At 39.8% G+C, this 27,204-nt stretch overlaps 1 protein-coding gene across 1 annotated transcript in view; it reads right to left on the reverse strand.

Moving 5' to 3' along the window:
- MPP4 (MAGUK p55 scaffold protein 4) overlaps positions 1–26,844 on the reverse strand; it is a 42,410-nt gene extending 15,566 nt beyond the window's left edge. The window contains exons 1-14 of the mRNA XM_063076997.1: positions 26,766–26,844; positions 25,750–25,871; positions 23,521–23,598; positions 21,308–21,388; positions 19,974–20,105; positions 19,189–19,270; positions 17,615–17,700; positions 15,903–15,974; positions 15,251–15,447; positions 9,809–9,873; positions 9,588–9,605; positions 8,988–8,990; positions 2,421–2,456; positions 27–47 (exon numbers count right to left, since the gene is read on the reverse strand). Of these exons, the coding sequence (XP_062933067.1) occupies positions 27–47; positions 2,421–2,456; positions 8,988–8,990; positions 9,588–9,605; positions 9,809–9,873; positions 15,251–15,447; positions 15,903–15,974; positions 17,615–17,700; positions 19,189–19,270; positions 19,974–20,105; positions 21,308–21,388; positions 23,521–23,598; positions 25,750–25,871; positions 26,766–26,844 (1,072 nt within the window). The remainder of the gene's footprint in view (positions 1–26; positions 48–2,420; positions 2,457–8,987; positions 8,991–9,587; positions 9,606–9,808; positions 9,874–15,250; positions 15,448–15,902; positions 15,975–17,614; positions 17,701–19,188; positions 19,271–19,973; positions 20,106–21,307; positions 21,389–23,520; positions 23,599–25,749; positions 25,872–26,765) is intronic.
- Between the last annotated feature and the right edge of the window lie 360 nt (positions 26,845–27,204).

Genomic DNA, 27,204 nt, shown 5'->3' on the forward strand with positions numbered 1-27,204 from the left:
ATCTAAAATACTAATTTTTTACTTACCAGACTCAAATGTTTCTTCATCTATCGTTTTCCATGGAGGCAAAAACCAAAAACGTTGCTACATTACTATCCACACTGAGTCTATATTTTTTTTCATTGAACCATATTTGATTATACATATTTGTAGGGTACAGAGTTGAATGAGTCTGTATTTTAACAGTCTGATTCCCTGGCTTATACTTCTGCCTATATACTACCTTTTAATTTTTTTTTCCTAAAACAAGGCCACTCTTTGGCATATATAAGCCTTAAATAAGATGCATAGTGTTTGGCAGTTGGGCTGTGATGACAATCAAGGGTGCAGCAGGAGGTTTAAAAAAGTAAATAAAATAATGGAACATAAGAGAATAAGTAGAATAAAACAAAAAGAGGCTCAAAGGGGAGAGAAAAGTGGAATGTGACAGGAAACACTCACAGATTGTTGGATACTGAACAACTTTGCTGCTAGAGGGCTTACAGAGGTGAGGGGGACGCAACATGCCTAAAGAGTTGGGGTCATAAGCAAGGGGAGGGTGACAAGCAGAATGAGCATAGGAATGGCCTGAGTGGTTTGTTTAGGTGACTGAGCAAGATAGGAGGTAAACCAACTTCTTCATGAGTTAAAACAATTCTTGTTAGCATTTTGAAAAGAGATTAGGATGACAGAACTAGAATTTATGCAAAGGGCAATCTGAAAAATATAGCGACATAACCAGTGTACCCAGCCTTGGATCAGACATACATACATGTGAAATGATATATCTAGAAATCTATTCATTGTAGCACCGCTTATAATAGAAAAAATTGGACATAGCTCAAATGTCTATGAATAAGTAATTGTATAAGTGTATGATAACTTATTTAACCAATAAGCTTTTTTTAAAAAAAAAGAAGAGGAGGGTTTTTAGTAAAAAAAAAAAAAAGAATCATCTCCAAGATATATAGTGTTAAGTTAAAAGGCTGGAAGGGTCTACACATTTGTGTTTGGGGGGATAAAAAGGTAGGAGTGAGAAGGCGGAGGGAATAATAATATACATCTTTGCTTTTATATGCACAGAATATGTCCGGAAGGATACCAGAGAAACTGATAACATTTATTGCCTTAAGAAAGAAAACTGATTAGGGGGAACATGGGAAAGAGAGGAACTTCTTACTCAATATACTTCTGTAGCTTTTGAGTTCTGAACTATGTGGATGTATTACCTAATAAAATTTTAATTAAAATTGTAGGAAGGAAATGAACATTATGCAAGTTTAAAAACCAGAATGTGTACTTAGTGAAATAAACATATTTTCAGCATTATTCTATAGTCGTTTTGGGAAATATACGTGAATCTTTTAAACACCAACTATATAAAAATTTCATATTGTTCTTTCATTTCTAAAAACTGTATTAGCCCTTAAAGCCAGGATAAATTCACCTGTCAGACTAAAGTCTCTCCAACTATGCTCCCAACAAAACCCTAGTGATTCTTGAGACAGTCTTAGTTCTGCCACTTAATTTGAAAAATCTTTTCCCGATTTACAAAAAAAGCTAAGTATAGAAATGTAAACAGTTTTCATATATGAGGGTACTTCAAAAAGTTTGTGGGACAGTGAGAGGTTGGTTAATGGGCACAAAACAGCTAGATAGAAAAAATAAGTTCCATTAGTGTACAGTTGAGCTAGGCATCTATAATTAAAAAATAATTTACCACATGTTATCAAATGGCTAGAAGAAAGAAGATCAAAAGTCATCACAAATGATTAAGTTTTGTAATGATGGATAACATGCTAATTACCCCGATTTGACCATCACACATTGTATACGTGTATTCAACTCTGTACCCCACAAATACGTATAATCAATGTTTCAATAAAAAATTTTTTAAAGGTGGGATTATAAACAAAAAGTTTGTGGAAAAACAGAATTAAAAGATAATATGAATTTTTCTATAAACTTTTGGAAGCACCCTCATATTTCTCAAAATCTTGAAACCCACTACTATCTGTCTATACTAGAATATACCAGAAGATGGTATCAAACTTAATAACAAAATATATTTTTTGCTTTTTAAAAATTTGATATCTCCATGTTTTATGGTATTCCACAAAAAGCACAGTGGTTTCCAGGTGTCCCAACATCTGATACGCCGAGAGTTACTAAGTGTTCCTGAGATCGTTTCCAAGACACTGCTTCTAAAACACTCTCTAGAAGGTTGGCAGGAGCCTGAAAACATTGCCACAACTGTGCTTCTCCTTCCAAGTGCCAGAACCACAGAAAAAGGATTGGGGTCTAGAATGGGAGCTCATTGTATACATTTCTTCCAGATAAAAGGCCTCTGCCCCTTTGGCCGACTCTTCTTCAGATAATCTATAGGTGGTGCGGTGTTTCCTATGTCTTCTGGTGGTGAGTCAATCAAGAGGAAATGTTACCTGCTTCCACACATTTCTCATCAATCTTCATGTCATCTTCCATAGAAGAGCATAGAAAGGGGAAAATAGGACTTAAAATGTGTCAGTTTTAAAAACAAAATTCTCTATTATAGGCTTATGTCAATAAAACTCAGATCACCTCACAATAATCTTATTCTTACAACTATTGCTCACTTGGAAAGATAAAAAGGACTCTACTGTATTAAATGAAAATGTATGATATAGGAAACTATATAACAAAAAATGGTCTAGAACTTAAAAAGCATAGGCTTTGGAATGCTGGACAGATTAGTTTATCTCTAAGCCTCTATTCTCCATTTGTAAAAGGGATTAATAGTAATAATGCCTACCATATAGGAGAGGATTAATTGAGATAATGGATGAAAAGCTCAGGCACATTTTAAGTGCTTAAAAATGTTAACTATTTTTACCTTTAGCTGAGGTATAAGTAAGAGAATAAAAGAACACAACTTTAAAAATCACTTAGCCTAACACTCAAAACCCTTCACAACATCATCCAAACACAATTTGGAAGGCTGTTGCCCACTTCTCTTCTTTACATATCTTTTTCTACTTTTAGAGTAGACATCAAGGCTCTTCCTCTGTATCTTTACTTATGCTGTTCCCTGTGCCTGGACTGCTTCAAGGTCCATCTTAAACACTGACCAAAATAAATATCAACCTGCATAGCATTTTCTCCCACTACTCTGAACTCTCTGCTACTGTGTACCTACTCTACTTTGTAATATAACAATCTGGGTGTTTGCCTTCTTTGTTCTCCTAGACAGCTCCTTGAAAGCAGGAACTATCTTCCTAGTTTTTGCATACTCTATATAACATATAGAGCTTAGTATAGTGTCTTGCATGTAGTAGGTATATGATAAATTACTTATTAAATTGACTTTTCCTTTGAATATCAGAATAGTTGATTTGAATATATTTTCTGAAACAATCTCTCTTCCTTTCAGCACTGTACCTCTTGTGCCTAGCACAGTGCCCAGCAGTTTCCAAGTGCTCAAAAAATAGTGATTTAATAAATGAATCTTATACATGTTCTAAAAGTACAAACTATAATCTGTATAATAAACTATAATATCATAAAGTAACACTTATCACCACCTCCTTAAAAAAACCACATTATTTATTAATGTTTTAAAATGAAATATGAAATATGAAAAATTGTATGAAATGACACTGTTTCTTAGAGGTAGAGGAACAGATAAACAAGTGGCATAGCTGAGAGTTTCAGCACTGTCACACAATCCCTCATATTCACTTAGAAATTATTTTCCAGATTAGCCATTTATAGCAACAGGAAGTTCATTAATTCCCAGGATATAACTATAGGTTTTATAAAAAGGCAAACAAAAACTACAATTGTCATTCCTGTTTTACTGATAAAAGTACAGAGACCAGAAGTAATTCTTTAGTAATAGCACAAGAAACCCTGACTTTTCTGACATATGACTCTGGGATATAAGATAGGGCCACTGACTTTGCTCTGCCACAATCAGCAATTCCACATTATCATCTATGGTGGGTGTTATGGACTGAATTGTGCCCCCCACCAATCCATATGTTAAAGCCCTATGTCCCGATACAACTGTATTTGGAGATAGGAGCTTTAAAGAGACAATTAAGGTTAAATGAGGTCATACGGTTGGGGGCCTAATCCAACACACTTGGTGGCCTTATAAGAAGAGGAAGAGACACCAGAGACCTCTCTCTCCAAGCATGCATAGAGGAAAGGCCACATGAGCACATGGCAAGAAGGTAGCCAGGAAGCAAGCCAGGAAGACAGGCTTCAGCAGAAACCAACCCCACTGGAACCTTGATGTTAAACTTCTAGCCTCCAGAATCGTGAGAAAATAAATGTCTGTTGCTTAAGCCATGAATTTCATGGTATCTTGCTAGGGCAGTCCAAGCTAAGTCAGTGGGTTTATTACCCACCAAGACCACAGAGTCCTCTGCCCTCCCTAGGTTCCCCTTCCTAGGCTTAGGCTCCCTTTCCCAACTCTTAACAGCATAGCCTATAACATCACTCTACGTAGACAAGAATACTATTCCATCAAAACTACTGTTCAGGAATGAAGGAGAAATAAAGTCTTTCATAGACAAGCAAAACTGAGGAAATTGATCACCACTAGATCAGCCTTACAAGAAATGCCCAAGGGAGACCTACATCTGGAAGCTAAATGAAGATAACCACCATCAAAAAAACACATGAAAGGATAAAATGTACTGGTAAAGCAGGTACACTAATGGGGGGAAAAAAGGAATAAAACTGCAGCACTACAGAAAAACACCAAACTGCAATGATAAACAATAATTGAGGAGGAAATGAACAAAAGATATACAAAACAACCAGAAAACTATCAACAAAGAAGCAGGAGTAAATCCTTACCTATTAATAATAACCTTCAATATAAATGGACTAAATTCCACAATTAAAAGATATAGACTGGCTGAATGGATAAAAACCAATATCTAACTATATGCTGCCTTCAAGAAACTCACTTCCCCTGTAAAGACATGTATACACTGAAAGTGACAAAATGGAAAAACATTTTCTATGCAAACAGAAACCAAAAGTGAGCAGTAGGAGCTATATTTATATTAGATAAAAAAGACTTTAAGTCAAGAACTGTAAAGAGAGACAAAGAAAGTCATTATATAATGTTAAAGGGGTCAATCAACAAAAGGATATAACAATTGTAAATATGTATGCATCCAACATTGGAACACCCAGATAAAGCAAATATCATTAGATCCAAAAGGAGATATAGACCAATATAATAATAGTTTAGGACTTCAACACCCACTGTCAGGATTGGACAGATCATCCAGACACAAAAATTCACAAAGAAACATTGGATTTGAACTGCACTATAGACCAAATGGGCTTTATAGACATTTATAGACCATTCTATTGAACAGCTATAGGATATACATTCTTCTCATCAGCACATGGAACATTCTCCAGGATTGACCATATGTTAGGCCACAAAACAAGTCTTAAATTTTTAAAAAATTGAAATTATATCTTCTCTGACTACATGGAAAAAAACTAGAAATCAACAGCAAGAGAAACTCTTGAAACTGTACAAATACAAGGAGACTAAACAATATATTCCTGAATGACCAATGGGTCAAAGAAGTTAAAAAGAAAAATTTAAAAGTTCTTGAAACAAATGAAAACAGAAACACAACATACCAAAACCTATGAGGTACAGCCGAAGTAGTACTAAGAGGGAAATTTATAGCAACAAACCCCTACATCAAAATAAGTAGAAAATTTTCAAATAAATTATAATTCATCTTAAGGAACTAGAAAAGCAAGAACAAACCAAACCCAAAATTAGCAGGAGGAAAGAAATAATAAAGATCAGAGCAGAAATAAATGAAATTGAGACCCAAAAAATACAAAAGAAAAGATCAACAAAACAAAATGTTGGTTTTTGAAAAGATAAACAAAATTGACATGTCTTGGTTAGGTAGACTAACCAAGGAGAAGAGAGAAAACACTAAAATAAAATCAGAAATGAAAAAGGAGACATCACAACTGATACTACCAAATATAAAGGATCATTAGAGATTATTATGAATGACTACATGCCAACAAATTGGAAAACCTACAGGAAACAGATAAATTCCTGGACATATCCAATCTACTAAGATTTAACCAAGAAGAAATAGAAACCCTGAACAAACCAATTATGAGTAACGAGATGGGATCAGTAACAGAGTCTTCTGTTAAAGAAATACCTAGAGGTCTGTCTGGTTAGCTCACTTGGTTAGAATGTGGTGTTGGTTACACCAAAGTCAAGGGGTTGGATCCCCATACTGGCCAAGAAGTAAGTAAGAAAGAAAGAAAAACCCCAGGATTGAATGGCTTCACTGCCAAATTCTACCAAACATTTTAAAAATAATTAATACCAATACTTCTCAACCTGCTCCATAAAACTGAAGAACAGGGTATCTTCTAAACTCATTCTATAAGGCCAGCATTACCCTAACACCAAAACTAGACAAGGACACAACAAAAAAGGAAATCTTTCAGCCAATATCCTTGATGAACATTGATGCAAAAATCCTCAACAACATACTAGCAGACCAAATCCAGCTGCAAATTAAAAATATCATTCACCAGGATCAAGTGGGATTTGTCCCAGGATGCAAGGTTGGTTCAACATATGCAAATCCATAAATGTGACATATCACATCAACAGAATGAAGGACAAAAACCATATTATCATCACTCAATGCAGAAAAGGCATTTGATAAAATTCAACATCCTTTCATGATAAAAACCCTCAAATTAGGCATAAAAGGTACATAATTCAACATAATAAAGGCCATATATGACAAACATACAGCTAATATACTAAATGGAGAAAAGCTGAAAGCTCTTCCTCTAAGAACTGGAACAAGACATGGATGCCAACTCTCTCCACTCTTATTCAACATCATTCTAGAAATCCTAGCCAGAGCAATTAGGTCACAGAAAGAAATAAAGAGAATCCAAATTTGGAAAGAGGGAGTCAAATTGTTTCTGTTTGCAGATGATGTAATCATATATAGAAAAACCTAAAACCTCCACTAAAAAAAACCTCTTAGAACTGATACACAAATTCGGTAAAGTAGCAGGATACAAAATCAACATACAAAAATCAGTAGCATTTTTATACACCAATTATGAGCAAGATGAAAAAGAAATCAAGAATGCAATTTCATTTATAATAGCTACCAAAAAAAACAAACAAACTGGAAATTAATTTAACTGAGGAGGAGAAATCTCTCTACAAAGAAAACTACAAAACACTCATGAAAGAAATCGAAGATGACACAAAGAAATGGAAAGATATCCCATGTTCCTGGGTTAGAATAATTAATACTCTGAAACCATACTACCGAAAGCAATCTACAGATTCAATGCAATCCCTATCAAAATCCCAATGACATTCTTCACAGAAATAGAAAAAATGATTTTAAAAGTCATATGGAAGTGCAAAAGACTCCGAATAGCCAAAGCAATACTAAGCAAAAAGAAGAATGCTGGAGGCATCACACTACCTGACTTCAAAATATACTATAAAGTTACAGTAACCAAAACAGCATGGGACTGACATAAAAACAGACACACAGACCAATAGAACAGAATAGAGAACCCAGAAATAAAGCCATTTATTTATAGCCAACTGACTTTTGATAAAGGTGCTGAGAGTATTCAGAAATGACAGTGTCTTCAATAAATGGTGCTGGGAAAACTGGACATCCACATGCAGAAGATTGAAACTAGACCCCTATCTCCACCATACACAAAAATCAACTCAAAATGAATTAAAGACAAATTTAAGACCCCAAACTATAAAACTACTAGAAGAAAACACAGGGAAAATGCTACATGAAATGCGAGTGGGCAGAGTTTCTTTGAACGAGACTACAAAGGCACAGGCAACTACAGCAAAAATAGACAAATGATACTACATGAAACTAAAAAGCTGCTGCACAGCAAAGAATACCATCAACGAAGTGTAGAGAAAACCCACAGAATGGGAGAAAGTGTTTTCAAACTACACATCAGACAAGGAGTAATAACCAGAATATACAAGACTAAAACAACTCAACACCCAAATAATCCAATTTAAGAATGGGCAAAGGACCTGAATATGAATGGCCACCTGGCACATGACAAAATGCTCAACATCACTAATCATCAGGGAATGCAAATTAAAACCACAATGAGATATCACTTTACTCTAGTTAGAATGGCTATCATCAAAAAGAAAATAACAAATACTGGTGAAGATGTGGAGAAAAGGGAACTCTCCTACATGGTTGTTAGGAATGTAAATTGGTACAGCCATTGTGGAAAACAGTATGGAAGTTCCTCAGAAAGCTGAAAATTGAACTGCTCTGTGACTAGCAATCTCACTACTGGGTATATACCCAAAGGAAATGAAATCAATATATCAAAGAGACATCTGCACTCCTATGTTCATTGCAACACTATTTACAATAAGCCAAGAGATGGAATCAACCTAAACGGCCATGGCATGGATAATGATGAATGGATAAAATAACAAAGCAAACAAAAAAAACTGTGATATTTGTAAACAAAGGAATATTATTCAGCTATAAAAAAAAATGAAATCCTATCATTTACAGCAACATGGATGGAACTAGAGACCTTCATGTTAAGTGAAGCAAGGCACAGAAAGACAAATACCACATGATCCCCTTACATGTGGAAGCTAAAGAAAAAGTGTTCTCATACAAGTAGAGAGTTGAATAATGGTTACCAAAGGCCTGGAGGCGAGGGGGCTGAGGAGGAAGGGAGAGCATGGATTAACGGTACAAAGCTATGCTATCTACCCTAAGTGAATCAATGTACAGTATGTGCATGTATTCAAACAACACACTGTACTCCACAAACATGTACAAATAAATGTTAAAAAATTACAGAGATGAGTTTTCAAAAGTCACTCTTGTGCAGTTCTCTGGTCTCTCTTCCCAATTTCAGGGATGTGGGTAGTTTCTATGGGGCTGCTTCTCTCTCTTCTCTACCCTCTGCATAAGCAGACAGCATCTTGCTTTCCTGCTTGCATGTGTGCCTGTGTGTTGTGTGTGACATCATAATGAGTCATCTGGATGGTTTGGCATGGAGAAGGGGAAGGGGTGACAACTAAAGGTACCATTTGCTCCCTGATGCAGGGCCTTTCAGACATCCAGACTACATTCTTTGCAACTTTTGACAGCTGTTCTTATCTTCTCTGAACCTCAATATTTTCATCCATAAAATGGGAACTATATAACAATTTTCTTAGAGTTATTTTTATATAATGCGCATAAAGCAGTTGAAACAAAACACCTGATCAGTTTTACAACTTTTACTGAGTTTTTACCATGTGCTGTGTTAGATCGTGGAGCTGCGTATCAATGTTACTTCTCTTTATTCCACTCAGTTGTTAGGACAATTACACTTTGTGTGCGTTCTTTTGACTGACATCTTTTTATAAATTAGAGTATTACTGATTAACACACCACTAGGTACATAGGAAGAGCTTAATAAATACCTGAACTAAATTGAAGTGAATCAAGAAAACTACAGAAAATTTCTAGGAGACTTTGGAGATAAGGGTTTTTTTCTAAATACTATTTTCTTACCTTCTTCCATAGAAATTGCTGGGTATGGACAAATGATTGAAGCAGGAAAACAAAAAAGAACACAGTAGTCTAAATCGGAAGGAATGAATGTCTGTGGTAGGATTTCAGACAGCTAGCTGCCAGGGAGATGATTCCCGTCTTGAGCAAGAAGCCAGCCCTGGGAAAGAGGTAGCAGGCTTCCCAGGATGCACATGCTGGGTTTGAGGGAGCCACACACTTACATATGGTTGATTTGAAGCAGCTGTGAGGCTGGTAGGGCTGAGACCACCAGAATTCCCTCTGTTTCCTGTGCAAAACAGAAATACACTGTGAAAAAAACAAAAACAAAAAAACCCAACCCAGGTTAACCCAGATAAAACAGATCCAGGACAACCACAAACAGAACGTTTTCTAGAATTCTGCTGCCTCCACCCATGTGAAAAGGGTGATTTCTTCTCCAAACACATAGCCCTTCTCATCACTTTTCCTGAGACTCAGGATCTTTTCAGAGCAACGCAGACATCAGGAGCCAATCTGACCCCTGATCACAAGTCCACATGCACGGAGCTTCAGAAAACGTCCCACGGTAACCTGCCTCTCGTGCATGTCAGCTGTCTCAGCTGGTCTCATTAGGATCTTCACAGCAAGCTCTGGTGTCCCTCACAGGCTGTTTAACACTCTCTGCAGTTCCTTTACACGACTCTGCTCCTTCCTTGACCTCTAGAACCTGGGCTTCAGAGGGAGGCCTCACCTTTTCTTGGCCCCTGAAATCCTTGTTGGTTTGTTCCCCTTCCCTTAAATCCCCTCCCAGCAATTCCTTGGGGGAGGTCTTCCTTTCTTCACCTAATTCAAGGCAACTTTCTAAACAAAGTTGTTCTCTCTTCCTTACTCAGTGCTACACAGTTTAGAGCAAGACCTTGAAGATCCTGTTTGTTGCTGTTCAAATTGTGGTTCCCAGAACTGCAGCATCAACTTCACCTGGGAGCTTGTTAGAATGCAGAATCTCCGGCCCCACCTCAAACCTTCCAAATGAGAATCTCTGTTTTAATAAAATCCCAGGTAAGTCATCTGCATAGTAAAGTTTAAAAAGCAGAAATATGCATTTTAACAAACACCTCAGGTACACTTCAAAGTTTCTGGGCCTCCCACATCTCCTGAATCAGATGGTCTGGAAATAAGGCCACGGTATCTGCATTTTTAAAACAAGTTCCCCATGTGATTCTAATTCACACTAGAGTTTAAGAAGAGCCAATTAAGCCCAGCTTCCTCACTTTAGAAATGAGGAAACAGATCCAGGGAGGTCAAGGAGGTGGTGAAGTTTGAGCAGTTAGCAGCAGGAGGCATCCATGGTGTAATCTAGTAAGTGATGGACTGGGATTTAAAAGACCTGGGTTCCAGTCTTCCCTACCTTCCTTAGGCTCTTGGACAAATCTTGTAACATCTGACACTTAGTTCCCATTTATGAAATGGGGCTAAGTGCATGTTGAAGGAATTATGAGGACTAAATGATATGTAAAAACTTACTGTAAACTCTTAATCAGCATGCAAGGCATTCTGATTCATTAATTATTTTAAGACATAACATATGCACATAGTAAACACCTTAACTGTACAAACAATGAGACTTCTTTTCTCACATCTGCACAGTTTCTTGTGTACTCTTCCAGAAATACTTTCATTCACAGTACATGCAGGCCTGGAACCCAGGTTCTGGATTCCCAGTTAGGTGATCAGCCAACTAAGCATCTGCTTTTCAGTCTCCTGTACTTTCCCTTGCCACTCCCCAGTTAGATTAGCCTGCAATCTGATCTTTCTCTCTGTCTCTGTCTCTCTGTCTCTGCGTGTGTCTCTCTCAGTCAGCTCTTTCTTTAGGCTTCACCCTTACTTTTCTCCTCTAGGGGCTCCTGGTTTCTCATTCATGCTAATGTCCTATATTTCTTCACATGTTGCTCAGGAGCAATAGGGCACCTCACTCCCAAGTCATGTCCACTTGCAAAAAATATTTGCTACGTTGATACCAACCATCAACATCTAACTTCAAATGTATAATACAGTTATACCACACTCCTTTAGATGGGTATTACTCTCCACCAATATGCCCTTTTTGGAGAGGCCTTCCTCCCCACTCTTCCACAATCTTTTAAAATCAGATATGATTTTCTACTTGTAAAAAAAAGAAAGAAAAGAAAAGAAAAGAAAGAAGAAAAGGAAAAAAATATCAGCTACTTGCATTCAAAAGGTCTGTCATTACAATGAGCTCAAAAAATATTTTATATTCTTCCCACTATTCCTTAGCACCATGTTGCTCTTCATACCACTTACCATGAGCACCAGAGGTGCTTAGTTAAAATGCAGGTTCCTTGGCTATGGCCATGAGCTATTGAATTAGATTCTCTGGGGGCAGGGCCCAGAATTCTGTACTTTAACAAGAACCCCAGTTAATTTTTATTCATGGTACAGTTGGAGAATCAGGGAGAGAGAAAAATTGTTTGTAGATGTCATGGGTCTCATGTACTGAAGTTCTGAGACATTAAGAGACTTCCCAAAAGCCACACTGGTCTGGGCCAACCTCTTGCAAAGATGTTGCAACGGATTTGGTTTCAACACTCTCCTCCACTCCTCCAAGGGTCTCCCGGTTTTCTGAATAAGAATCAGGAGAACCTGAAATGCCTTCTCTCATTCTGTCCACAATAAGACATTTGTGTGGACTCTGCTGTTGACATATTGCTTGGAGATAAAATTGTTTAAGTTCTTATTTTCATATTATATTTTCACATGGCAATTGCTAAAAACAATGTGACAACTTTCTCTTGTCCCTTATTTGTATGCTAACACAGTAAACCCGTAATTTCTTTGAACTCCTCGCAAGACCCCACCTGAGCCTCCACACCACGTTCTGCCCTGGGACACTATTCATGTCAGGTCATCCCTTAACCTCTGCATTTGAATTCCTATACGGCCCCATCTACTGACTATCCTCTCTGAATTCTTCCACACACTCTGGAATTCACAGCAAATCTTCCACAAACTCTCTCAGACCTCACCCCTGCTTTGAGCCCTTCGCCTTCTTGTGCTAACTTAACCCTGGTGCTCCCTGAGGTCACTCCTGCCCGGCACCTTTCAAGAGGTGGATGTTTCCTCTTCTAGTCCCGGTGGTGAGCTGGTAAACCGGCTCTGGGGGAGGCAGAGCCCTGAGTCATAGCGTTTACTGATTTCTGGAGTGTCAATACTCTCATTGTGGCTGCTTTTAAGCTATGACTCTGCCTTCACTGGGTGTGGGTATGAGAAAAGATGTCACAACGGGTTCATGTCAGCCGGCTCCAGCACACCACTGTGTGTGGCCCCATTCCTCTGGGCCTGAAGGGGCATGTGTGTCCTTGCTTCTCACTGCCATTTCCAGATCATTCTCCCTCTTCCTTAAGAGGCCCAGCTTTGAATATCATCCCCCTACTCTTCTGGTAGTCATTGCGGGTCACTTCTGCTCACCCCCACGCTCAGAACACTATTCTGTCATAATTCTCGATGATTTTATTAGGCACATCAATGCCCCTTCCAACACCCTGGCCTCTTGAGTCCTTGATCCCCTTTTTCCCAATGACCTTCCCCTCATCCTACCTCAGCCACTGCCTCCCCTATCATAACCTAGACCTTTTCAGTCCCAGTAACTTCAATCTCTCCATAATTCAATTTCCAGCATCCCTACTCCTACCAACCCCTCCCATCTTCCCAACCCCAGTAATCTGTTGACCCTGGGTCCTATAATCCATCACTCTTCCTTCCTTCTCACTGATCTTCCCCTGCTTCCTTTCCTCCTCTTCCTCCCCAACAGCCTAAAGGCCAAGGTTGATCCTGACCGTCGCTCCCTGGGCCCTCTCTTGATTTGCTGTTAAATCCAACCCTCTGTCTAATCTGGACCTCCATCCAGGAAGCTGACCAGAAGTACTTCAAATGTATGACCTTTAAGTGGGTCTTTAATGCTGATCATACTATATCGGCCTACTCCATTGACTCTCCAGCTCTCCTGGAAGCTTTTCAAGTTTTCTCCTCTCTCCTTCCCAACACCTTCTTATCCACCCTACTCTCAGCTTATGACGTTGCTTCTCATTTTGCTGAGAAAATAAGAGTGGTTGGAAGAGAACTTCCACAAGCTCCCACCATATCCTCAACCCTCCACTGTGCCCACATACTCTGCCTCCTCTCCTGCTACTATTCCTATGGATGAACTGCTTGTGATTCTATATCTGGCCAACCCTTCTGCTTATATACTAGAGCATATCTACTTCTGCTTACTCAAGGACATGGACAACCGTCGTTCTCTTCTCTTTCTCCTGTATCATAAAAACGTTCCCTCCCTCTGGATTATTCTCAGTAGCACTATTTACCCCACGTAAAAGATTCTCTCTCATGCCACTACGCTTTTCCTCTAGCTATTTCTCTACTGTTCTGCTCTGCTTTATACCAAAATATCTCAAACAGTTTCCATGTTTACTATCATCAATTTCTTCAAATCCCACTCTAACAATGATTTTGGCGCCACTCCTCAACTGAAATTGCTTTTATCAGGATCGACTCTTATTATCCAGTGGTCAATCCTCAGTCCTCTCAACAGCAATTGATATAGTTGATCAGGAAACCATTCAGTCTTGATTTTCATCCTGCTCCATTGGTCATTCCTTCTCAATCTCCTTTGCTAGTTCCTTTTCTCCTTCTTGACCTCTTAACATTGGCTGAGACTTGGACCTCCTCTCCTTTTTATCTTCACTCACCCTCTTGGTGATCTCATGAAACCTCAGTAGCATAAGGTGAGGATGATGGGTTGAGATTTAGTAACTGATGTCTCAACTCAGCCTTGAAAGATTAATGCCTTTTTGTCTTAGTCTATTTGGGCTGCTATGACAAAATGCCATAAACTGGACAGCTTATAAACAACAGAAATTGGGCCGGCCCGTGGCTCACTCGGGAGAGTGCGGTGCTGATAACACCAAGGCGCCGGGTTCAGATCCCATATACGGATGGCCGGTTCGCTCACTGGCTGAGCATGGTGCTGACAATACCAAATCAAGGGTTAAGATCCCCTTACCGGTCATCTTTTTTTTAAAAAAAAAAAAACAACAACAACAGAAATTTATTGCTCATGGTTCTGGTGGCTGGAAAGTCCAAGATCAAGGCGCTAGAAGATTCAGTACCTGGTGAGGGCTTGCCCTCTGTGCAAGGGGCATACAAACTCCCTCAGCCCTCTTTTATAAGGGCACTAATCCCATTCATGAGGGCTCTGTTCTCACAACCTAGTCACCTCCTAAAGACCCCACCTCTTAATTTCTATTTCATTGAGGATTAGGTTTCAACATATGAACTGGGGTGAGGTGGGGGGACGCCACAGGAAAACACACAAACATTCAGACCATAGCACTTTTTAAGTTTAATTTACTTTCCAAGCATTTTTCTTTCTGTTCTAGCTAATATAATCATTCTGGTCTCTTCGGTATTTAAGATTCTTAGGATATACTGATAAGTCGACATTTGGATTTATAAACCTGTGTGTGTGTGTGTGTGTGTGTGTGTGTGTGTTCATCCATTTGCTGGTCTCTCTTTATCTCATCTTAACTGTAGTAACAGAAGCCTGAGAAAAACATTTTATTTACTGATGGCCCAGTCCTGAGTCCAGGAATGATGACTTTTCTTACCTCTTCAGAAGGTGGTTAGAAGGGATTAGCCCAGCACAGGTAGCAAGGTCTGAGATCTTCCGGGCCTGCCACCAGAGAGCATCACTCTGGTCCACAATCTGGAGGATGTCTCCCTTTTGGAAAGGTAATCCAGCATCCATGCAGGGGATGGTGGGATCTTCCTGGGGCCAGTACTCAGTCATGGCACGAACGTACACCTGCCAGCAGGTGCATAATGGTGCCATCAGAAGAACGCTTGCCCATGGGCCATCACGGCTTAAAACCATTTCTCCTACTCCTCCATCTACTGCTCCTGTCTTTCCTTTCCACCCTCACCAAAAAAGAGAATTTGCCTCCTGAACTGAGTCTAAGTACCATTTTAAAAAGTGTCATTGGGAACAGAATCTTTCAGCTCTGAGAAGTTTTTGCTCAAAATTTTTTTTTTTACCATTTTTGATGCTGCTTTTTGACTTCTTGGAACTTCATCTACTTTTACTGTATTCTTTTACTCATTTTGCCTCTCAGGTCATCACTACTGAAAAATATCCAATACAGTATTGAACACATGTCTAACACAGTATAGAGGATGGTACATTATACATTGTATTTAGTTGCTGTTACTGTTATTTGGGGATTCACAGTGTGGGAGATTGAAAGCTTAGTAAATCCTTACCATCTTCTGGCTATTCACAGGAGGGTCAGAAACTGGAACCACCTTAAACATGATTGTGCCACGAGACATGGCCTGGAAAATGACAAAGGGGAAAGAATGACAAATCACGGAGTTAGCAGTATTACTGGGGTTTAGTAGAGAAAGTTACACTGAATGCATCCAGGTCTAATGGTGACATCCCCCACAGAGACTTTCACAAGGGTTTAAGAGCTAACTGTCACCACCTAGAAATGGAAATTAGGGAGCAATTTATATCTGCTTCTCCCTTGCTGCAGGGCTCCAGGGTCACTGGTATGATAAAACCCAATGAGGTGGTCTCTCCCAGGGACCCTCCACCTCACTGCTGACAAATCCCATTGTCCTGGCAACTCCATAGCTGGAACCTGAGGGCTGAGTAGAGGCATGCACATCTGTGATTTATAGTACTTCAAGCTCCCTCAGCAGCACCTTGTATACCACACAGAATCTTGCAGCAGTGGCCTGTAAAATATTTATGTGCTTGCTATACTCCTTATAGTACCACCCCTCACCTCTCAGTCTCTAAGCCATCACAGTGAAAACCCAGAATTCCCCCAGGAACCCAGTTTGAGAACCGCTGGCCTATATACCATATAGTCATCAACCTCAGGCCCCCCACTTGAGAATGAATGGGGGGAGATGGGGAGGGACGTGCTTCTATGGCTATTGACAACTGAATTGTGATTCAGGGAATGGCTTCAGAGGTGGAGAGAGACCAAAGGCTCGTATGATCAGGTTATAAATTCCCAGCTCCAACCACATGGAAAGAGTGGTGGGCCAGCAAGGATGTCCCCCTAACCATATGCTGACATCTGGTGATTTCTTTCTTCTCCCAAAGCTGCCCTCAAGGAAGATGTTAAACAGATTTTAGCTGCATAAAAAAGTTAGGGGAGAAGGAGTAGTTTGCTCAGGTTCAGACTCTCCTCCAAAGTCTCACTCTGCCCACCCAGGCTCAGAATCTAATGGAGCAACCAGGGTGATAAATGACCTGGCCTTGAGGACCTGCCAGTCTTCCTGAGGCTGAAGGAGCAGATTTGGAAGGGAAGTTTCCAAGCTGGGACCAGAACTTCTGGGAGGTAGAGGAGGGAGGTTGTATTAATCCATTCTGTTGCTTATAATAGAATACCTGAAACATGGTAATTTATAAAGAAATGAAATTTCTTTCTTACAGTTTAAGAGGCTGGGAAGTCTATGGTCCAGGGGGCACATCTGGTGAGGGCCTTCTTCTGGGTGGGAACTCTCTATGCAGTCCCATGGGGACACAGGGTATATCTCATGGTGAGAATTGGAAGAGCTCTCTCATGTGCTCCTTATAAAGCCCACAGTCCACACCCATAATAACTCTTTACTCCATGAGTGGATTAATCCATTCATGAGGGCACAGTCCTCACAATCAAATCACCTCTCAAAGGCCCCACCTTTCAAATATCATAATCTGATTTCTCACCTTCTTAACACTGTTACAGTGGGGATCAAGTGTCCAAAACACTAACTTTTAGGAGACACATTTGATCCACAGCAGAGGTCAATGAGCCACATGGCAACAAACAAGGTCTGGGGTCTAGAGAGAGGAAGCTGCCAAGAGGGACCCAAATCCCCATCACATTACAGTGCCCTTGTGGGCTTTAACTGGCTCAGTTCAGCCCTGGCATTTCACTAAGTCATAAACAAAAAGACAAAGAGAAGACTGTTACCAGAATATGGATCACTTCCTCAGGATCCAGCCCCTCGACTGAAACTCCATTCACTTCCACCAGTTTGTCTCCAGCATATAGTAACCCTAGGCAAATAGAAACACAAAAGAAAGAAGGGTACAAAGAAATTGGGGGACAAATAGAGGTAGCTAACCCAAGCATGCTCTAAAATTTTAAAATTTATTATAAAATAATATTATTAATTTATTTTCACTTTGTTTTTTTGTTGTTGCTGTTTGGTTTTTTTTTTTGGATTTTTTTGCAGCTGGCCGGTATGGGGATCCAAACCCTTGACCTTGGTGTACAACACTGCTCTCTAACCAACAGAGCTAACCAGCCAGCCCTATAAAGTAATAATAATAAAGTAAACTGGTTATTCCATCTTATACCACCACCACAAAGGCGTGAGCATGCCATTTTCTACCTCTTCACCAACACTTGGTATGAACTGATGGCAATATTTTAATTTTTGCTAATCCGACGTAAAATGGAACAAGAACACTGGTAAGAAGATAGCACTAAGGGCCGAGCCCGTGGCGCACTTGGTAGAGTGCTGCGCTGGGAGCGCGGCGCGGCGACGCTCCCGCCGCGGGTTCGGATCCTATATAGGACTGACCGGTGCACTCACTGGCTGAGTGCCGGTCACGAAAAAAAAAAAAAAAAAAGAAGATAGCACTAAAAATAAAGATGCAAGGTCATGAGTAAATGATGAGTGAAAAGGAGAAAGGTGGGTATTTTTCAAAAGAGAAAATGTGGAGAAACTTGAGGGTTAAAATCAATCCTTGAGAAATATGAGGTAAAACAGTAGAGTTGTCAGACTTGAGACAAGAAGCAAAATGTCATGAAACAGAAACCAAGGGTGACAAAAATTTCAAGAAAGTTACGAATAGCATCAAATGTGGTAGAGAAGTGAACACAAAACTGAGGAAAAGGAAGGGCCAATGGGCTCAGTGACTAGGAAATCCTGGGTATGCACTGTTAGAAAGTTGGTGCACAAACCCTGTGCCAGGAGTCAGGGGCTGTGGGTAGTGAGGACGGGGTGGCAAGTATGGAACCACTCGTTTCAGAAGCACAGCAGTGAGAGGATGAACATTTGATTAACTGGTAGAAAGAGTCAGCAAAGGGCATTTCAAGATGGGAAAGAGCTGTGCCTTTTTGAAAGCAATAGGACAAAGTGGAGAAGAAAAGTTGGGAATGCAGAGTCAGGCAGACCTGGACTTGAATCCTGACTCGAACTGTGCAATCCTGAGCAGGTTAGATACTTAATTTCTTTCAGCCTTAGTTTCCTCATCTATAAAATGGCAGGGTACTTAATACTTACCTTGTGAGGCTGCCATGAGAATATCAACCGTTAGAGAGGACGTTAATATGGTGCTGAGAACAGGAGGGACTCAATGAAGGAGGGGAATGAGATTTCTCTGGAATATTTGTTCCTTCTTTACTGCTTTAACCACACAGCAGAACTTAAGGCCCTGACCTAAATTAGGAAAGAGGGGTTTCTCTGGAAGGAAGACTAAACAATCAAGGGTTTCCTGCTTTTCTAGTCTCACTTGTCCTCTGCTGCTTCAGCTTACCACTCCTCTCGGCCAGCCCGCCATGGATGACCCTGGCCACCAGGATGTCCCCTGTCATCTCATGGCGCTTGATGGTAGCTCCCTGGAGAGAGAATACAATGAAATCCCTGTTTTACCTAACGTGATCATTTTTCTGGTGGCTTCCCTCAATCAGTGCAGTTTTGCTCTTTCAGATGAGGATACTCATACCACCCAAGGAAAGAGGGGTCATGCAGTACCCTGTGTCCTCTCAGTCATTCCATGCCATCAGAAAGGAAAGGTCATTCAACTTTGTCCTTCCAAGATCTCTATCCAACCACATAACACAGAGAATATTTAGATCCTTCTAAAGATAAAGAAAACTCCCACAATTACAACCTAATCGGAGGCACTATTCTTAGAAAATAAAATTAATGCCTTACTTAGCTTCCCATTCATAGAGGAGAAAAACTTAGGCAAATGCATTGGAATTGAATGAAATACATGCACACATAGAAAACCAAATAATAAAATAAATTTTTAAAAAACATATCTTATTTCTCATAAAAAATGTTGTAAGTTTTGTCTTTTACTTAAAAAACAAACAAAAAAAACCCCACCACTAAGCAGAAATCTTTCCTTAGTGAAAACATGAACACATGTAATGTGCCTGAAACCACAGGCGAAAATCATATAGTTTATAGCCATTGTTATCACTATACATGTGACTGCAGACAAGAATATTGCCCAAGTAACTACTCTAAATAACTTAGTTCATAATTAGCCCCATTATAATTCTAAATGAAAAGCTAAAATTATTTCCTTACCAGGGGCTGTTGGTTTTTCACCAAGCAAACAATCCTCATTGCTTCCTCACTCTCAGGGATATTGTCTGGCAGTGGGGGGAGAAGGGGCTCAAAATCTTTCTGAGCTACCGTGTCATGGGCACTGAGCAAGGCCTGGGAACAGGGAAGGAAAAGGTGAGTGAATATCACCCATGGGACACACAACAGCATGTGAGACACACAAAACAAACACCAACACATACCTGCAGGCACAGTTCAAGCATTTTACGTGGATTAATGCAATCTTCACAATAATTCTATGAGGCAGCCACATTTATTGTCCTCAGTTTACAGATAACAAGGCACAGAGAAATTAATCTTTAATTTATGCTAATATGTATTATTCTGTGACATTCTCATTTCCTGGAAGCCCATGTAATCCAGGGTGCTCCCATGAAGTTTGAAATACAAAACATTTTGTAACATTTTCCCTAATTAAGGCAGAATGAGGGACAGTAATCAAAACATGCTGCTGGTTAAATTTTTCAGTAACACCCAAGGGTCCATGTAGAACAGAATGAGGAAAAGTAGCTCCCTGGTTTGGGGTATGATCAGAGTTCCTTATAATGACCCACTACGCTAAAATTTTCATTTCACGGGGTGAGGAAGCTGTCGCTCTACAGCCCTGCCTAAGATTGGTGGACAGAATTTAGTTGGAACTAAATTGAGTTGGAACTCAGAAAATTCTCTAAGTAGTGTGTGCTGTGGAGGCTATTTGACAACCAATGGTTATCCTATGAACTAAAATTTTTGACTCATAAATTTCATTGCTCTAAATGTGGACATTCTCTTAAAATACTAATTTTTGATAAATTGATCTCAAAGTCTATCAGTACTAAGAGGTAGATTTCTGTTTTGCAATCAAATATTCTTCATATACCCCCTCATAGGGGTAATGATCATTATACTGTATATTCCAAATACCTTCACAAACTTTTCCAAAACTTAAAATATTCCCAAGTTGGAAAGGAAGCGTGGAGCTTATTTCTCTATATATAGAAGCTACCCTGATTACCCCCCAAAACTTTAGAGGGACTATGGCTTTCGGGAGGAAACAAAACACCATGGAAAGTTCTGGATGCCTCCTCATAAATAGAGTAGGCTTGGCTCCATGACTGAAAACACTGAACCAGTCACATCTGAGTCACACATCTTTAAGTACAATTCACTGGTCACCCAGGTACAGTGACAGAACATCTGTTCATGAATATTAAATTCAATGAAAAATTTTACACTTTCTATCACATTCATTTCTTCTTCCCAACTTTGTCTATGTGCCAGATGGGCATATCTTTTCTATTTTAGCAAGCACTTGCCTTAAAGTGTGGACCTTGGAGGATTTGTCTCAGCTCTCGGATCTCAGGGGATTTAGGGGTTTCACGTAGCAGCTCTACTACCTGGTTCATGGAAAAGCATACATTATGAAATTTTTAAAAAGTCTTCATCACCTGGTAAGCCTCACCTAGGCTGGATAACTGATATACTGACTAACATGCTATTGACCTAACACAAGCTGCTATTAAAGCCTTCTTTTTCGTCTTTAAAGTCAGGGCCTATTATCCTTCCTTATTCATTAAACTTTACTAGAGTAGGTAGAATCCAAGATTTGGGGTAGATCTAAGCCGCAGTGCCCCAGTCCCGGCACATCATATGGAGGAAGAACTACCCACTTTTGTAATAGCATATGTACCAAGGCACTTTCCCTCTAGTTGCTCTGAAATAGCTATTTGCTAACGTCAGCACTTCATGGGAAGATTAAGCTGAGTTTCTCCAAGTAAGTACCTGGGGAACTCAGGTAGCTTAATCTGATGGGACGTTCCATTCTTCAAACAGAAAATGGGAATAATAATTTCTATTTTAGGGTGTATTATTTGATTAGCAATTTTAACGTTGGTTGTGATGAAAAAGTGCTAAACAGAATGAATTCTAATCTCTTTGCTGTGATTTAGGTGTAGACTTACTTTCAGAGGATATAAGACCTTTCAAGACTTTAGTCAGCCCTGCAGATCTTCAGCAGTCAAGTGTCATTACATGCAGTCAAATAAAACCAGCAGTTTACAAAGCTTTACCTCCATTCACTAGGATTACAACTGAATGAGAACAATTTTGAGTTGCTGATTACTGGAATTGAGGATATTTTTACTCTCTCTCTTTTTCTATTTCTTTAATATGGTTTGGACAATAAATAAGAATAAAATGGATTACATTTATTCATCCATTCAACAAATATTTATTGAACACCTACTGCGGGCTGGGCACTGTTTTAGCCGATGCAAAAACAGTGGTGAACAGGCAGACAAAAATCCTCATTCTCATGGAGTTTACATTCTAGTGAGGGGACACAGACAATAAATAAAATACATAGGTAAAATAAGTGGTTGTATTTGACAGTAAGAAGTGTTAAGAAGAAAAATAAACCAGGGAAGATGGCTAGGGGAGTGCTAGAAGAGAATGCAATTTTAAATGACTGAAAGCCTCACTGAGAAGGTGGCATTTGTGTAGAGACTGGAAGGAGACGAGGGAGCAAATCATGTGGATACATGGGCAAGGGCATTACTAACATAGGTAATAGCAAGTGCAAAGGGCCTGTGGCAGGAGCATGTCTGATGAATTCAAACAGCCATCAGGGGCCAATATGGCTGGAGCAGAGTGAACAGGGGAGAGTAGTGAGTGTAGAGTGAAAGAGTTAATGGCAGCTCGACTATGTTTGGCTATGTATGAACTTTGGTGTTTACTGAGATGGGAAGTCATTACAAGGGTTTGAGTAGAGAAGTGACATGATTTAACTTGATCTTAACGAGTCTGTGCTGGGACTAGACCACAGGGCAGCAAGGGTAGATGAAAGAGACCAGGTAGGAGGTATGTGCAATTGTCTATGTACGAGATGATGGTAGCTTATATTAGATGGCACGGGGTGGTGAGATTCTGGGCATATTTTGAAAGCAGAGCTAACAGGATTTGCCATCAGATTGGGCTGAGATATGAGGAAGAGAGAGTCAAAGATGGCCCCAAAGATTTTGGTTGAGCATTACAAGAACAGAGATATCATTACTGAAATAGAAAAGGCTGCGAGAGGAGTGGGTTGGGGTGGGGAAGATCAGGAGTTCAGTTTAGAACACGTCGAGTTTGAGCTGTCCATTAAACCTCCAGGTAAGATGGGGAAGAGGCCATGGGATATTTGAGACTGAAATTCAGAGAAAAGGTCCAGGCTAGAAATCATTACTATAACATTAGGAATACTATGGGGATCATTACCATAACCTTACCCTGTTTACATAGGGTAAATCAAGGTTTAGAACAAAAAGAAAGAAAAATGGACACATGCTAAAGGTGGGGGGGTGGTGTTAGCAGGTAGATAGTTGGCCAATTTTCTTCCTTATATTAGTTCAATTAAAAACATTTATTAGATGAAAAATCATCAATCAAACTTTTCCATCAGAGCCTTTAATTCATTTAAATTAGCAATGCAGGTAAAATGGCATTGTGTCTGTCTGAGCTTTACTACTCTGAGGAGTTGAAATCACCTTACCTCAGAGGATAATGCCTGTGCATGGAGTGTGGTGGGAACTAGTTTCTTTTCTTTAAATTCATGGAGACAGTCATAGACCTGCAGGGGGGTAAGGGTGGGAGAATTGATATTGATCACATGACTACAGATGCTCCTTGACTTACAATGGATTATGTCCCTATAAACCCATCGTAAGTTGAAAATACCCTGAATTGAAAATGCATTTAATACACCAATAAACCCATCCTAAAGTTGAAAAATCGAACCATCGTAATTGGAGGACCATCTGTATTAACATTTTGGATTTAAGGCTCTCAAAGGAAGGATACAGCCTGGGCAACTGCACAAACAGCTGAATAACATGATGAATGTTGGTCTTTAATAAGATGTGTCTCTAGTTGCCAATGGGAAATGAATTCAGGTTTGGCGGCTCCAATGATTTAAAGGCTTAATTATTGGCTGCCACTAGGAAATTGATCTTCCCCAAGCAATTTCATTGGTAAAAAGAAATTCAAACTTTTACTCTTGTTAAACTGAGTAAGGGTAGGATTTCTGGGGATGAGATCAATAGGGATTTATAGACAATATGCAAAGGGGCATCTCAAGGGAGAGGTTCTTTGGATCCACAGACCCGGGAGGACCTCTGCACCAGGCAACTGTGCAGGGCAGGAGATGTGTGGCTTGGGATCCACTGAAGGTTCTGAATCAGAGGCTGGGCATGCTATATATGCTTATCTGTACTCTGCTCTGATCTTTGGAACTGTTTGTTTCCCGTTTCTTCCTTAATTCTCCAGAACAAATTCATTTGTAAAAATTCCAACTTCATCTGCTGACCCTTAGGAATTTTTTTCTATAGCAGGACCTAGGGTTGGGCTGAGTACATCAAAGCCCGCCTAGCTCCTCAGCGCAGCTCCTAATCTTATTTTAGGAACCAAAGTTTCTTTTACAGATGGAGAAACAAGGCCCAAGAGGCCAACTCAGCCCAGCCTTTTCTATATCTGTGACGATGCTGCTTCCCAGCTCTGCCTCGGGGCCGGTGCTCAAGTTTACCTGTAAGTGATGAAGGCTGATTGATTGAAGCAGGGAGCCAAAGCACCTACAGCCTGGCAATGGTGAGCAACGGCAATGCCCATAATGAAATTAAAACTCCTGTCTTAGTTGATCCCAGAGGGAAATGCCTAATAGGAATTGGGTGCTTTAAAACAAATGATGTGAGGAATACATCTTTGTTCATGCTAAAGTTATTGCTACTTTTATTTTAAGAAATATAATATTAACATGCATAACAAGATGACCGCATTTCACACTTCAGTGAAGGAAACACCTACATCCCAAAAAATAACTTCAAAATGAGCTTTCTTAACAATAACATTTATTCAGAATGACAAAATTATAGTAGCATTGACAATTTAATAGATGCTATTGTATAGTGTGTGAAATTTTAGCCAAATTAAAAAAGAAACTTTCAGGGTAAGAAAGTTTTAAGATATCTAAACAGAGCTATAGATATCTCATTTCCTGATTTTAACAAAGAGGGATGATTTTTTTAAAACATTTTTATTTGTCCGGAGTTGGCCTCAGAACAAAGGGTTGCAGACAGCTGATAATGTGCTGCTGAGGGCCATTGTGGTGGCCACTTTGTCATCCCAGGGGCCTCTGGAAGAAAAAGAGTTGAGGGGAGAAAAGAAAGGAGCTGCCATATTATTTTCCACCTAAGCTAATTCCTTCCTGAGCTAAGAGGTTTGTATAGCTTTTCTCTGACAATTGCCTTCTAAGAACATTTTCCAAGTAGAAATTTTCTGGCAACCGGCTAGTGACACCATTGGGTAAGTAGTTGCTATGATGTGAATGTTTGTGTCTTCCCAAAACTTATATGTTGAATTCTTTACCAGAAGGTGAAGAATTAGGAGGTGAGGCTTTTGGGAGGTGATTAGATCATGAAGCCTCCACCCTCATGAATGAGATTAGTAGCTTTATAAAAGAGGCCTGAGAGAGGCCCCTCGGCCCTTCCACATGTGAGGTCACAGTGAAAAAGACAGCCTTCCATGAGCCAAAAAGTGGGCCCTCACTAGACACTAAATCTGCCAGTGCCTTGATCTTGGACTTCCCAGCCTCCAGAACTGTGAGAAATTTCTGTTGTTTATAAGCCACCCAGTTCATGATATTTTGTTATAGCAGCCTGAACTTCTCAGACAGTGGTTTTCTGCTCCCCCATAGTAAGCAAAGGCTTCTGAGCAATGGAGCACTCACCTTTAGCAGAGCCTGCAGCCACGGGGAATGAAGGAGATCATATAAAAGACACACTCCATTCACGTCTCGGCTGTAGAACAGACTCAGCTCTTGCAGCACGAGCCTCAGGATTTGGGACAGGCCTAGAAAAGGAAGAGGGCAGAGATGGGGTGGTGGGTGAAGAGTAGATGTGGAAAGAAAGGCAGGTGTGGGTGTGAAAGGCAGCTCAGACACCTGGGGCATGCCATAGGGTTTCATGAGGACTGGAAAGGACACTGGATTTAAGGCCAGAAGATCTGGCTTTAAGCCCCATTCGATCACTTACTGTGTGAACTTCAGAAAGTCATGTAACTATCTGAAACCCAATTTCCTGGTGGCAAAATGAGAATATGCCAGCTTTCTCATAGGGTTTTTGCTAACATTAGATGAAATAACAGATCATAATATACAGATGTATGGTATCATGAGAGTAATATGATTGCTTTCCCCTCCCCCATCTCACCAGCCTGTGTTTTATCTCAAAATATCTAGTTGTTTTTTGGATCCTCTTTCTCTAACTCAAACATAGAATGATTTGTTTTTACCCTTTATGAAAATTTTATTGCAAGTGCTACTGAAAAACTCTAACTCCCAATAGGTTTTTAATATAAATCTCAGTATTCTACTGATTAAAAGGACTAAACAGATTTTAGTGGATGCTTAATTTTTTACAGTGTTTTCATAGAAATACTATTGTTGCAGTGATATTTTGAATGTGAACAAGTTATGCAGTTCTAAGTGTTACATAAAACATTGTGGGGTCGGGGTTGGGCAGCGGGGAAGGCTCTGAATCCACTGTGTCAATTTCTTTCCTTCCTGTCTTCAAAATTGCTCCCAAACTTGTCACTAGGAGTTGTAGTAGTGCAATCAAACGTGTACAGCAAATTGCTTGTAGAGTTCACAGTGAATCTATTAGACTTTCTTCCCATTCATTTGATCACATTTAGAGAGATATTTTAAGGCCTCTGCTCTAGAAAGGGAACACTGGTGACACATACCATTCTCCGGATTGGTTGCTGGAGAAAGCTTCATGTCCTTTTTGTCTGGTGGATCTGCTCCTTTGTCTGACTGTATCATCCTCCCTGTCAGAGCTTCCAAAAGGAATTTGGGACTAGGCAACAGATCAAGAAACAGCATATAACTCACTCAGTCATACTGACCACACTGCTCTCAGCACAACGGAATATATTTTCAACAGCATTTACTGAGCAAGCCAGGCACCATGATATGCACTGTCACAAACATCAAATAAATCACAGTCATGCACTGAGACACTCACTCTCTAATTCAACCATCACCAGCTGTGGGAAAGAGAAAATTACTATTTCATAAAATGCTCCCCTGCCCCCCCACTTTTTTTCAACAACTGACAAATAACGTTATATGTATTTATCTTCCACCTCTTTGCCTAGTTGATTTTACCCATCATTCAGAGCT

Source organism: Cynocephalus volans, chromosome 1 (genome assembly GCF_027409185.1).
Source record: "Cynocephalus volans isolate mCynVol1 chromosome 1, mCynVol1.pri, whole genome shotgun sequence".
Lineage (NCBI taxonomy): Eukaryota > Metazoa > Chordata > Mammalia > Dermoptera > Cynocephalidae > Cynocephalus > Cynocephalus volans.